Source organism: Hemiscyllium ocellatum, chromosome 5 (genome assembly GCF_020745735.1).
Source record: "Hemiscyllium ocellatum isolate sHemOce1 chromosome 5, sHemOce1.pat.X.cur, whole genome shotgun sequence".
Lineage (NCBI taxonomy): Eukaryota > Metazoa > Chordata > Chondrichthyes > Orectolobiformes > Hemiscylliidae > Hemiscyllium > Hemiscyllium ocellatum.
In genome coordinates, this window is record NC_083405.1 from 76664859 (window position 1) to 76679747 (window position 14889).

Here is a 14889-nt window from a genome sequence, read left to right on the forward strand (position 1 = left end):
GTAGGGTCCCTAACATTCAAATGTCAATGGGAAATGTAATATGCAGTATGAATTTACTCTGAAATATGGTCAAGACTTTTGGAAACTGCTGTTACACAATTTGTTTAAAAAATGTTGATACATGCAACTTATTCAGTTTATTATCCTCGAATGCCAAACCTTAAGACGCAATTGTTTGGACTCTCCACATTTTCTTTTTTTTCAAGTAACAAACATATTAAGAAAACATATAAATCCAGTTTTTCTATTTTTTTCAGATTGAAGCTGATGCAATACATTTACAGATATGTTTAGACAAGATGAGATATGCTCACCCTTCCATCTTCAGGTGGAAGAGACTTTGACACATCCTCGTACTTTTGCTGACGCTTTTTAGAAGTAGTAATAGGAGATTCATCGTCCACCTCCTCCAGAACAACAATACACACTCGGCTCATCCGATCCCCTGTTTACAGACTACTTTTATAATCGTTGATTCACAGACAACACCTGCACTTTTTGATGGAAAATAACAATCCTATCTTGTCACTGAGAACAAGTGACTATGCTGGAAATTGTGTGCCAGTTTTATCAATATGGTTTACATAAGTAGTTCCGGTGTAAACTCAATGCTAGTGCCAACTAATACTGCTGAACAGGTATCCTTATTTGACAGAGTATCCTCTATGCAGCGTAGCTGTTGTTATGGGTGACATGACACCATTCCTTAAATAGAAAAGCAGGCAAATCATGTGGTTTAGATTTTCACTGATTTATAAACATAGAGATACTGTGCATTTTCCATATCAGAAGGCTTCAAAATTTCTATTCCTCATCAATAGGTTTTCATCAGCCGAAGCAGAACCCAGGAGAAAGTACAAAACAATTTCACATGAAGATTCATTTAATTGACTCCACCGCAGTATAATCAAATACAGGCCAGATGAGAGCAAGAGAGCGACAAAGAGAAAGAGGCAAAGAGAGAGAAAGAAACCATGAACACGAAAAAGATAGCACAGCTCGTACAATAACGTGGAGTATGCAAGTGTGACCCAGAAACAAAGCACATCTATTACTCCGTTGGCGATTGTATTGTGCCAAGCAGTCACTTTTCTCCAATAGCTAGTCACTGCAGAAACTCCGACAAGAAATTCAATGAGCTGGAAACGTGCAGGCCAGTTCACTTCAACAGCACCCAAGAAGAAACTAGAATTCTCTTGAAAAATCTTGAATACAGACTTCCCAAGGAAGCAGACACTTAATTTCCTTCAGGTAACTGACTAAAATACTGAAGCTTTAATCTTCAATGCTGTGACTGCAGTAAAGAAAATGCCGCCGTCTGTGTATTTTCCCATGTGCTTGAAGTCAAGCTTCTGTCAGTCTGCCAGTTCAAGTTTACAATCCAAAACAGCTAATTTCCTGTTTTAGGCATCAATTATTGTTTCACCAAATCCAATCCATAACATTACAAAGCAGTCAGCAGATATCCGTGCATAGCCACCATTTCAGCATTATGTATGCTGATCCCAGACAGAGCAGCAGCAGAATTCTGGTAGCTTCTTCTACCGTGCTGCTTTCTGGCTGCCCTTGCAATTTCAACTGCATGCCAGAGATGTGAATAAATTACTAGTCTGACGTTAAAGCAGCTTTATTGCAGAATAGCTGCAATTTAACAGTTTCCATTCAAAGCCGCATGGAAAACTGGTCGCTGGCTTTGCTGACTCACACTACTACAGGGAGGACCCAACATTATGAGTAATCCTTTATGTATTTCATGTTTTTAAAAAAGCAATTAACGGTACTACTTCTTCCGTACAGTTCCCAGAAGTGTAAGAATACGCAAGCTTGGACGACTTCAAATGGTTAACCTTTCCTTGGTAATTGCACAAATGTCAGAAACTCTCAATGTACGCATAAAAGTATGGCTGCTGCTGAAAATCAGCAAATAAAACTTAGTGTCTTACAGATAATTGGCATGTAATACTTTGTGCAATTAGTCCAATAAATTCTAAATACAGAGGACTTCACAATTATTTTTGAAGTCTTGATAATGGATAGAGAATTGGTTCAGAAATAGGATTTAAATAAAGAGGGCCTTGCATAACCTGCAAACACTTTAACTTCACCCCAGTTTTGATATGTAAATACCTGGGAAAAGCTATTTTTTTAGCATGTAACATGCAAATAAAAGAGTACAGTAAACATGACACTGTGGAGCAAAGTTTAATTTAAATTAATCTGTTGTATGGGAGCAACTGAATAGATGACAAAATCATACAATGAATGGACATTTCTTTCTCATCATAGAAAAATGGGTGTAGCTTCCTCTACTTTTGCTATACTGTTTGCCTTTCTTAGCAGTCAAGAGAGTAGTCCTTCATGACATCAGAAAGCTCCATCAGCCTATCTGACCCTGAAAACTAACTTTCCTCTTAACAAATGGACATACAGGTCCATTCTGCTATAGTGCACATTTTGTCAGGCAAATTGGCTACAACACAATTGATGAATTGTGGATGTTGTTTGAATAACGCAAAATTTCTACTGAATTTTTCTGGTAGCAACCTTTTACCACACGAATTTCTATAGCAGTTTCCATAGTGTGACTTTCTATAGCGCCAGGTTGCAAAGGAACACAGCTGTCGTTTTATAGCAGAATGACCTGTATACACATACTAAATTAGTCGTTAATCACACGAAACTATTTCAGTTGCTATGTTAAATGCCACATTAGATTTTATAGTTTGTTCAATTAATTTTCATTTTATATTAAACAAAAATCACTACTTCAATATCAAAGTCTGATTAAATTAATTACAATCCCCATTCATTGTAGCTAATCCAATTCACAAAGGAAGTTGGATCGTACTTACAATGCCAGAAATGTACTCTCTCTAGTTAACAAAAAAATTTAATATCACAATTTAATATTGACTTAATTATAGATAAGTATGCTTTTCTAGTCTCAAAATTTACAATAAAGCATGAAACATGCCAGCTATTGGTCCTGTCATTGAACGGTTCCACACAATCCAACACAAAACTGCATCTTTACCAGTCTTGGATACCTCCTAAGATATTGCCTGAATTTATCATCATCAGTTAAGTACATGGTAGTAGCCAGTAGCTTAACAACACTGGCTTCTCAAAATGGTGAGTCAAATTAGAAATCAGAAAATGTTATTTACATATTTCCCAATAACATTACAAATATCCTTAGAAAGCAGATGTGCAGCCTTCAGGAACCTGAAATAAACATGGAAATATATGGAAATTAAAGGCCAAATATGCATAAAGCAAGATTTGGACTACATATCATAAGAATTTCAGCTAAGTGTCAGAAACATAAAACAAGGCACAAACTTCATTTTCACTTAAGCTCCATGTTCAAAACAATCCCAGTCATTCTGATCTTTCATCAAACAAAATTCACCAACCCAAGCAAAAACTTTGTAAATTTCTTCGGTACCATCCCAAGGGCAAGCATATTTCTCTTGCAATAGTTAGCAAAACTGCATTTGTGTACTGCAGCTGTGAGAAGTTACATGTAGTTTCAGGATAATTTCCTGGACATTAAATTAAGTGCTTCGACAAATAAAGGCAAGTTTTCCTTCCTACTACTTAATTGCCTTATCTTCCTGCCCTGACACCTTCAATGATCTCTGGACTCCAAGATCAAACTGCTGTTAATCTTCAATTCAGTATACTCCCTTTCATTACATATTCTCTTACTTTGCTTCTGCCCCGAATGCATCAGGTGAATATATAAAACACGTGTTTGCTCTTTTCCTTGGTAAAAATTGACAGTTATTTATTGAATTATTCTCAGATTTACTTTTCAAAAGTCATTAGTTTTGAATAATCCTTCATATTGAAATTACACCTTTACTAATTTCTTAAATATAGGAGTTAAGACAATAGACAATAGGTGCAGGAGTAGGCCATTCAGCCCTTCGAGCCTGCACCACCATTCAATGTGATCATGGCTGATCATTCCTAATCAGTATCCACTTCCTGCCTTATCTCCATAACCTTTGATTCCACTATCTTAGAGAGCTCTATCCAACTCTTTCTTAAATGAATCCAGAGACTGGGCCTCCACTGCCCTCTGGGGAAGAGCATTCCACACAGCCACCACTCTCTGGGTGAAGAAGTTTCTCCTCATCTCTGTCCTAAATGGTCCACCCCATATTTTTAAGCTGTGTCCTCTGGTTCGGCACTCACCCATCAGCGGAAACATGTTTCCTGCTGCCAGAGTGTCCAATCCTTTCATAATCTTATATGTCTCAATCAGATCCCCTCTCAGTCTTCTAAACTCAAGGGTATACAAGCCCAGTCGCATCAAATTTGGAGACCAGAACTGCACACAGTACTCCAGGTGTGGTCTCACCAGTGCCCTGTACAGCTGCAGAAGCACCTCTTTGCTTCTATACTCAATTCCTCTTGTTATGAAGGCCAGCATGCTATTAGCCTTCTTAAGAGGTCATGTTGCGTCTGTACAGGACATTGATGAGGCCACTTTTAGAATGCTGCATTCAATTCCGGTCTCCCTGCTGTAGGAAAATTGTTGTTAAACTTCAAAGGGTTCAGAGAAGATTTACAAGGATGATGTCAGGACTGAAGGATTTGAGCTACAGGGACAGGCTGAATCGGCTGGGGTTTTTATCCCCTCTATAGTGTTAGAAGCTGAGGGGTGACCTTATAGAGGTTTATAAAATCATGAGGGGCATGGATAGGGTGAATAGCCAAGAGATTTTTCCCAGGGTGGAGACAGTCCAAAACTAGACAGCATTGGTTTAAGGTGAAAGGGAAAAAAATTTAAAAGGGACCTGAGGCGTAACTTTTTCTCACAGAGGGTGGTGCGTGTATGGAATAGCGGCCACAGGTAATGCTGGAGGCAGGTATAATTATGACATTTAAAAGGCAACTGGATGGCTACATGAATAGGAAGGGTTTAGAGGGATGTGGGCCAAATGCTGGCAAATGGGACTGGATCAGTTTAGGATCTCTGTTTGGCAGGGACAAGTTGGACTGAAGGGTATGTTTCCATGCTGTATGACTACGTAAATATACCTGTTCAATCAATTAACCACACAAAATTTCAATAGTTGATTCAATTTTGAATCAATTTCTCCACAAATACCATGATGTGGGAATAGTCAGTTGAGGGTGCGTGAAAGGGCTCTCTGCTGGTAAGTTTCATATAAGGCAAAGTTGTATTATTTAATGTTTTATGGTATAAATAAAATATAACGGTGATGTGAATAGTCCCTACATTAGGTTTCTATTATTTAGTTATGTTTTTATGCTGATTACGTAGACCCCTTGTTCAACCAAAATGTTTGGTCCATTGGCACATTCCTGGCCACATGAGTGTTGCTTAATAAAACATTTGCTGTATTTTGGATAGACAAGAGTGTCAGGGGCAGAAGGAAAAGTGGTGTTGAGATGACAATTAGGTCAGCCTTGATCCTATCAAATGTAGAGCAGACTCAAGGAGCTGAACAACCTACTCCTGCCATGTTTATGCCCCAAAGTTTATAGTCATCTAGAAAAAACACAAGACTGCAAGCATTCTGTGTATTTGAACGAATTCTCAGATGCAGAAATTCATGTTGCTAATTTTTTAGTCTACTCACTGTGTGATAGACAATATCATCTCCTACTGGTATTTAGTTAAGGGTAGGGTGCAGTAGACAAGAACTGCAGTGGAAGCATGGACAATTATTCATTTTTGATCAATTTCAGTCAAACAGGAAATGACAAAACTACCAGATATCAGCTTCCTATTCTAAGTCCATAGATTTTACATCTACAATGGCTTATACTGCTTGCAAAAGATGATGATACCAAGTCCACTTTCATCACACCAAAAATAGATTTCAATCTGGTAGAGCTATTAAGCAGCTTTAAGTACTGATTCGTTTCCAATCAATTAGATTGTAAATTTGAAATTATATGGTATGAATGGCAAGCTTCCATTATATTGATGCACCACAAGTTTCTGAAGTGCATGCAGTCAATGGCAAACTTCAGTGTAAGGCTACTATATTAAAGCAATCTGGAAGAAATTATAAACCAAGTCTTCAGTGCTGCCTCCATAACAGCACCATGGGTGTACTGACACTGCAATAGACTGCAGCGGTTCACGAAGTTAGTTCAGCTCCACCTCCTCAGAACAATCTGAGATTAGCAATATGCGCTAGCCTAGCCAGCGACAACCACATTCTGAGAAAACGATCCTGAAAAAAAATTTAAGTTCTGTGCAACATGAGGCTCATACAAGGCTATTTTCAATTTCAGGCCTTTGACAACATTTTACCATTCATGCACATTAGAAAAACAGTTAAACTTCCCAGCTGTATGACTCACCTTCTGTTAAATATTACCCACACATGTATTTTGAATGAAAGTTTCGAAATCAAATTAACTCCATAATAAATTACATTTTATCTTGAGAAAATAAATCAGGAATCCCAATTCCACACAAGCTGAATTTACAATTTCCAAATTTCTAGTTAAGCTAAAAATGTTCTGCCTAAATAAGTAAAATAATCTAATAAATATACATCCTCCACAATTTGATTTATTTCTGGGAATAAAATCTGTGATAGGTGTGACTCAGATGACTAGGAAAACCCCAAAATTGATGATCTCAGCCACGAAGTATGGAAAATACTTTGAGAGTTTCCAAACCTCTCAGAATTGGAAGTTAGCAGTTGAAAAATGAATGTGCTGCTCTAACTAATAAAATTTCAAACTGTATTAATTCTGGCATTCTAATAGCAACAAATTATAGGCTGAATGAGTAATACAACTCCATACCCATAGATTAGACAATTGTTTTCATGATGCTGTGGAGAAATTGGAATGTAATACATTGTGATAATATCAGTTTTAGAATAAGAACCCATTTCAGCCAATCTTCAAGCAGACTTTCATTGTGCTTTTAGAAACACAATGATATTTGCATCCTATCATGATATAAAGAAAACATTTGTGTCAGTTTTACACTTAGATGTAAAGTTGCCTATAGAAATGTAAAAATAATGAAATATCACTAAATGCTTCAAATCTAAGGTTATTTAATGGGACATAGATTAATACCCAAAACTATCTTAGCTTCACTTAATTCTATACTGGATTTTAGATAGTCACTTTTCCAAACAAAAGCTTCACAAAATGGGCAATATAAAATGTGTTTGTGATAATTATTCATGGGGTGTGGACATCGCTGACAATGCCAGCATTTGTGAATTATTCTAAAAATGCTTGATATTAGTAGCTTGTTAGGCTATTTCTGAAGGCCTTTAGGAGCCAGCCACATTGATGTGGAACTGGAGTCAGACATAGCCCAGACCAGTTAAGGAAAGCATACTTTCTTCCATAAATGGCATTAATAAACCAAATGCAGCAATTTGCTTAGCAGCAATGATAGTTTCACAGATATTTTCTAATCGACCTTTTCAAAGACATTTTACACACCTCTGAAGTAGGTGAGACTAGAACCTCTCAGCTCAGAGATAGGGACACTACCACTGCGCTACAACAGCCCCAGTTTCATTGATACCATTACTGAGGCTACCTTTTAGTTTCAGAGCTTAATAAATTAAATTAAAAGAGGATTATTAAATGAAATTAGTTTGTCCTAAGCAATAACTAAATTGTTAAGTTTGTCTGCATGCTCAAAAATATCTCACACCTTTTTCGCTTAATCTATTCTCATTTCAATCATTCCTGGGATGCACGCAACTTCAGCAATGCTGTAATTACTGCTCATCCAAATGTGATTGTAGACACTGTATGCCAGACCAGAGTGATGTGATAGATTCAATGGAATTGAGTCAGTTGCTTTTTTAGAATAATCGAACAACTTTCATTGTCATTTTGTGGTGTAAACCTACAAATTATAAGATTAATTGAATTAAATGTTACATTTTGCTCCGCTGGGATCTGAATTCAACTTCTAGATTATTAGTATAGTATAACTTTCAGACTACGACACTCATTAGTCTAAAAGGGGAGATACAAATAGAAACTGGATCACAGGATAGGGGAAAAAGCCTGTTGAGACAGAAAGGTCACAAGGGTAATCAGGTTTATTATAAAGGAAAGCTAGAATAGCTTTGTTGATGGAAATTGGCTTGAAATGCTGGAAAGACTTGCTGTCAGATAAGACAATGAACAGATGAGGGGAGATGTATTCTCTTGTATTATTTCAAAAATAAGTTATACCAATTGCACTTCTTAAAAAAAAATTGGGTGACCTTTAATAGTTCAATTACCTGCTGTCAAATAAAGTAGCTCAACGATCCACAATAATCTGATCTGAATCATTGTTATCTTAATGTGCATTCAAAAAGAGGTGGAAGAACAGAGGGGAACAAAGACACATCACATCTTTGTACAGTCAATTCTGATATAACGCATGTTTCTTCAGCGCAAATTGGCTGTAACGCAACTGAAGAATTTAGACCATTATTTGTAGAACACAAACTTTCCTTATATGTATTGGCTCTAATGCAATTCCGATCCCATTGGTTTGAATGGTGCTATAATACAACTTTCTGATGATGTGGAATTGTGGGAATGGAATTATCGCATTACATCAAAACAGAGTTACATCAAGGGGGCAGACATCATAGTCTGAGGAATATAGCAAACATGCAAGTACATTAGTGTTTCAAACTTGAAGCTGTCTTGTTCACTGAGTGCAGTGGAGGAAATGATTCTATTCAAAATTCAGACTGATAACAAGCTTGGAGAAATTGAGGACTGTAGATGCTGGAGATCAGTGTCGAAAAGTGTTGCGCTAGAAAAGCACAGCAGGTCAGGCAACATTTGAGGACCAGAAGAGTTGACGTTTCAGGCATAAGCCCTTCACGGGTACTTTTCCAGTGCCATTCTTTTTGATTTTGATTGGTGTGGGTGATTTGGCTACTAAAGATTAGGGGATAGTGGCAGCAGGTATGCTGGCAAGTTGGAGACCTAAAGGATAGCTAGTTAACATTCCTACCTGAATAGAGGACTTGTGTGATTCAGCGTGACACAGTATTGGGCTTTAAGAAGGGATAAAGAGTCCATCGCAAACCATTGTAGCATCCAGTTACAGAACAGGAGTTTTGTTAAGATACCCCTGCACTTCACAGGTCAATCAGCAAGAATCTGGGAAGCAGTGACAGCAGAATCCTAAAATGAAGCTAGTCTGATGCCAAATAAAGGAGAAGTGTTTACTAAGAGAGCCAATACAGACAGTTAGAATGAAGAGACCAAGTTCTTGAGGATTTAAACAAGATTCAAGGATTCTTCCAACTTGCCTACAGGGAAATAATCTCCAATTCAGGCATCATGTTAGATCAGGGATTAGATGTTATTTGACTAGGACAAAAGAAAGCAAGCCCATCAGGTACTGTGAACACCACTGAACTCGTCCCTGGAAAATGAAGTATTCACTACTTATGGGACAGAATAAAGTGTATCCATGTAGAAAGATTTTCTGCTGTTTTAAAAGTTAATTTTCTACAGTTTGGAAAGAGTGTTTAGACAATGTTCCTTTAATGACTTTTTAAAAAATCAATAAACTTGAAATCTTGTCATGTGATTCTTTTTGTCAGTTGTTAGAAATTTAAAAGAAAACAGAAATGCTGGAAAAACTCAGCAGAACTGGTAGCATCCGTGGACAGAAATCAGAGTTAAAATGGCACGTCCAGTGACCCTTCTTCAGAAATTTAAGTATCTTTCTAGATTATAACATCAGTACAATTTAACTCCAGCACATTGAGGATACAGATCTGGGTATTGAAATCTGCACACTGGAGTGACAGGTGCCAATAAACTCAAAAGCGTATCTACCACAGAAATAAAAAAAATACTTTAATAGTACCACTATCAACACTTGTCACCATGTTAAATGCTACAGATACAAACTACATCCCAAACAGCAATTCAGAACGTTTTCACATAACATGCATCTTTTTAAAAGTTTAAAAACCTAAAGACCAAGATTGCATTTTCATATGTTGTATTCGAAATTGATACATACACAATGTATACATAAATGAATAAATGAAGTATTTAAGCTTTAGAATAACAACTCAAAAGAGCTAAACCAATTGTGATCAAAAAAATAATCGATTTGGGCAAATACTATTCTTCAACCCAATCAAAATTTGCAAACGCATCAGTAAATTAATTTGCCACTTCTGGGACCCTGTTTGCAGGAATCCTTTCTGCATTTGCCTCTGTACAGTAGCAATATTAATCTATTCACTGTAAAACCCTTTTTATGTAGTGTCATTCTTCTATGAACATGCTCATTTAAGTAAAGTTAAGTAGTTACATTTTGTGTCAAATATATTTAAAATTAAATGATTAACTGGATATTAGAATAAAATCACTTGTTACTTAAATAGTAGACCTTTGTCACTACCACAGATCATCTTTACTGTCATAAGAATTACATCATTCAATCAGCCTGACTTAATTCAAAAACATGCACCCCATTTAGAGTCATAGAGGTCTTACAGCATACAAACAGGCCCTTGAGCCCAACTTAGACATGTCACCCAGTTTTCACAATTAGACTAATTCTATTCATCTGCATTTGGTTCACATCCCTCCATACTTATCTCTTCGATGTACCTGTCTAAATGTTTTTTATGACAAAATTGTACTCACTTCCACCACTACCTCTGGCATCCCATTCCTAGCACACACCACCCTCAGAGAAAAATGCCACTTTGGACTCTTTTAGATCTCTCCCCTCTCAGTTTAAATCTATGCCCTCTAGTTTTAGACTCCCCTACCATGGGGAAAAACTGTTGGCCATCTACCTTATTTATACCTCTCATGATTTTATAGGCATCTATAAGATTAGATTCCCTACAGTGCGGAAACAGACCCTTTGACCCAACAAGTCCACACCAACCCTCCGAAGAGTAACCCATCCAGAACCATTCCCATACATTTACCTCTGACCTATGCACCGAACACTGTAGGCAATTTAGCCTGGCCAATTGACCTGACCTGCACATCTTTGGACTGTGGGAGGAAACCAGAGTACCTAGAGAAAACACATGCATACATGGGGAGAATGTGCAAACTCCATACAGACAATTGCCCAAGGTTAGAATCAAACCCAGGTACCTGGCGCTGTGAGGCAGCAGTGCTAACCACTGTGCCACCCAAAGGTCACTCCGCAGTCTCCTATGCGCCAGGGAAAAAATTCCCAGCATTCCAACCTCTCCTTATAACTCAAACCTTCCAGTCCAGGGAGCATCCTGGTAAATATTTTCTGCACTCTTCCTGGTTTAATAATATTTTTTCTATAGTAGAGTGACCAGAACTGCCCTCAGTATTCCAAATGTGGCCTCATGAACATCTTGTACAGCTGCAAAAAGATGTCCCAACTCCTATACCTAATGATCTAACTGATGAAAGCAAGCATGTGTCGGCCTTTTACTGAACCAATAGATCAAACGTTCTATAATTTTCTGACGATAGAATAAAAGTACATTTGTAGCTTAACTAGTAGTTAACTGCTCTTTAATTTAAACTGAAATGATGGTATGCCCAAAGTAAACCTAACTGAAGAGGAATGTTTCAATTCCCATTTTAATGTACATCAAAGCAAGACATTGTGCATGCTGCTGTATATATAATAGGCTGACTGATAAAATCCAACAGGACTGACTCAGACAAGGTTAATATTTATATAGTGTGTTCAAATCAATCTGTGAACTCACCAACTGAATAAAAGGTTATGCAGTAAAATGTTTAATGATATTTATCAAATGACAAATGAGAACAATTTTACATTAAAGCATGATCCTGCTTAATTAAAGCCTGAAGTTACAGAACACCTCAATGGTCCTAAATAACAAAGGGTGGGTTCCCAGTTTCAATTTCAGGGGTCTCAAATATCATCTTCAAAATCGAGGAGGAATGAGGGATCATGCAGGTTTACCACTAACAGAAATCTAGCTCATCTGGAAAAGCAAACTGCAAAGACAGAATCCCATGTGACAACAATGTCTCACTATAATCAAAAGGATGCCACATAACTCAGAAAAATTTCACGATATACTGCAAACATCTTGGCAGTAGAATCATTGACTTGTACTCCAGAACTAGCCACATCTCAAGTCTACTTCAATTGACACTGTGAATTACCAATATAATTCCTTTTGCTTTCTGATTTCTAAGCAGTTGTAAATCCAAATTATAACTCATTTCTTAACTCCATAATTTAAAGGAAAATGGATGACTAGCACTGCTGCCTCACAGCGCCAGGTGACTCTGTGTGAAAATTGCACATTTTCTCAGTGTCTGCATGGTTTTGCTCTGAGTGCGTCAGTTTCCTCCCACAGTCCAAACATGTGCTGATTAAGCGGCTTGGCCATGCTAAATTGTCCTTACTGTCCAGGGATGTGTAGGCTAAGTGGGCTAGCAAGGGGAATGCAGGGCTACAGGGATAGGGAAGGTGGGGGGGTGAGTCTGGGTGGGTTGGTCATCAGAGGGTCAATGTGGACTCAATGGGCTGAATGGCCTGCTTCCACACTGTAAGGATTCTATGACTGGCAAGCAAACTGGAAACAGTAAGAATAAATGGGTCACTTTTAAGTTGGCATGATGCAACTAGTGGAATGCCATAGGGATCAGGGCTATTGCCCAATGCTTATGTCAATGACAGATGAGGAGACAATGTATGATTGCCAAATTTGAAGATGACACTTAGAGAGATAGGACAGCAAACTCTAAAGACAACACAAGGAGCCTGCAATGGGATTTACAAAGCTTAAAGCAGCACATTAATTCAAAGGCGAGACATTACAGAACTCTACGGTACAGAGGAATTTGGATGTCCCAGTAGATGAATGACAACATGTTTGAGTACAGATACAAATTAAGAAGGCAAATGGAATATTGTTATTTAGTGTAAAAGGAATGGAATATCAAAAGAGGGGCTTGTATTTATAGGTTTCCAGAAAGTATTTGATAAGGTGCCATATCAAGGGTTATTGTGGAAAATAAACACTCATGGTATAGGGGGTAACATATTGGTAAAGAGAGAAGATTGGATTATTAACAGGAAGCAGAGAGTAGGGATAAGTGGGTCTTTCATAGGCTGGCGTGATGTATCACAGGTGTCCGTGTTGTGGCCTCAACACTTTACAATTTACACAAATTATATGGATGAAGGAATCAAAGGTATGGTAACTAAACTTGTTGCTGATACTAAGATACATAAGAAAGTGATTGCAAAGATGACAGAAAGGAGCCTATAGAAATAATATAGCTTGGTTAACTAAGTGGACAAAGATTTGGTAAATGGAATACAATATGTAAATTCTGTCCATTTTGGCAGAAAAATATTAAGTAGTACATTGTCTTAATAGGGAGTAGTTGCAAAACATTGAGGTGCAGAGAAATCTGGGTGTCGCATTACATGAATTATGGAAGATTACCAAGCAAGTACAGCAAGTAGTCAGGGAAGTAATAGAATGTAATGGCTTATTGTGGCTTAACTGAATCTAAGAGCAAGGAGGTAATGCCTAAGTCATCTAGGTGATATTGTATTGGGATGACTCTGTTCAGTACTGATCACCATATTTATGGAACGCCATTAACGGATTTGAAGCAGTTCAGAGAAGATTCATTAGACTAATACCTGGAATGAACGGATTGCCTTATGAGAAAAGGCTAGACAGGCTAGGTTCATATCCTCTCGAGGCTGAACGAGTCAAAGGTGACTTAACTGAAACATACAAGATCCAGAAGGGGCTTGACCACTTGGATGCTGAAAGGATACTTCCTCTTGTGACAGCGTATAGAACATGGTGTCATAATTTTTAAAAAAGGGAAGCACTACTTAAAACATAGATGAGGAAACTTATTTTTCTCTGAGGGTTGAGTGTCTTTGGAATTCCTTTCCTCAAAAGGCAATGGATGAAGATTTTAAATATTTTAAAAGCAGAGGCAGATAAGTTCTTGATTACCAAGGATGTGAAAGAGTTATCAGGAATATGCAGGATTGTAGTGATTAGGTTAAAATCAGATCATAACGCACTTGCACAGAGTTTTGGACTGGTAAGCCAGATTGGACCTTTGCAGTTTAGGGCAATGAGAGGTGAGAACGTATTGAAATAGAAGATTCTGAAGGGCATTGTCAGTGTGGATGCCAAAAGGGTCTTTGTCCTTCCAGGAGAGTAGAGAACTCTAGAGTCCACTTTAAAAACAGGGGATTTCCAATTTAAAATAGAAATGAGGAGAAATCTTTTCTCTGAGAGGGTCATTAATCTGCAGAATTCTCTTTTCCAAAAAATGACAGAGACAGTCGTTGACAATGTTTAAGTCAGAGGTAGATCAATTCTTGACCAACAAGGGAATCAAATGGTATTAGAGACAGCCAGGAAAATGAAGCCAAGGCCATAATCAGCCAAGATCTAAATGAATGGGGGAGCATTACAGGGAGGTGATGGCCTCATGGTATTATTTCGAGACACATAATCTCGAGATCCAGGTAATGTTCTGGGGATTTGGATTTGAAACTCACCTGTCTGACACTTATCCACACTTATTAAAATCCTTAAATAAATTCTAAGGCTTCCATAATATCTTTCCTAATTCTTTCAGGACTGTTGAATGTATTCAGTTTAGTCTGCAAGCCTGCCATTAAACATGGAAAAGATTATGAACAGCCAACTGACTGATGTTGGGTTCCAGATTCTGAATTAAAAGCCTACACAAACAGTAGGTTAACAGCAAATGGTATTCTAATGACTGAGCAGTAAGCATGCACATTTATCAAACATGGGTTGCTGAATAAGAATTTATGAACAAAACACTGTACCTCCCGATGGTTGGGCAAGGCATGGACAATGAACATTGCCATGAATATCACTCTGGAAT

At 37.7% G+C, this 14889-nt stretch overlaps 1 protein-coding gene across 4 annotated transcripts in view; it reads right to left on the minus strand.

The window, feature by feature from the left end:
- Window positions 1–14889, minus strand: part of LOC132815748 (serine/threonine-protein phosphatase 6 regulatory ankyrin repeat subunit A) — a 196115-nt gene that overhangs the window by 131294 nt on the left and 49932 nt on the right. For 2 of the 4 annotated variants that reach the window (XR_009644702.1, XM_060824870.1), the window contains exon 1: window positions 315–1623. The exons of the other annotated variants lie outside the window; for them this stretch is intronic. Coding sequence is in view for 1 of the 2 variants with exons in the window: in XM_060824870.1 (XP_060680853.1) it covers window positions 315–437 (123 nt within the window). In the remaining variant the exon portion in view is untranslated. Of the gene's footprint in view, window positions 1–314; window positions 1624–14889 lie in introns of those variants that run through there. 4 annotated transcript variants of the gene reach the window in all.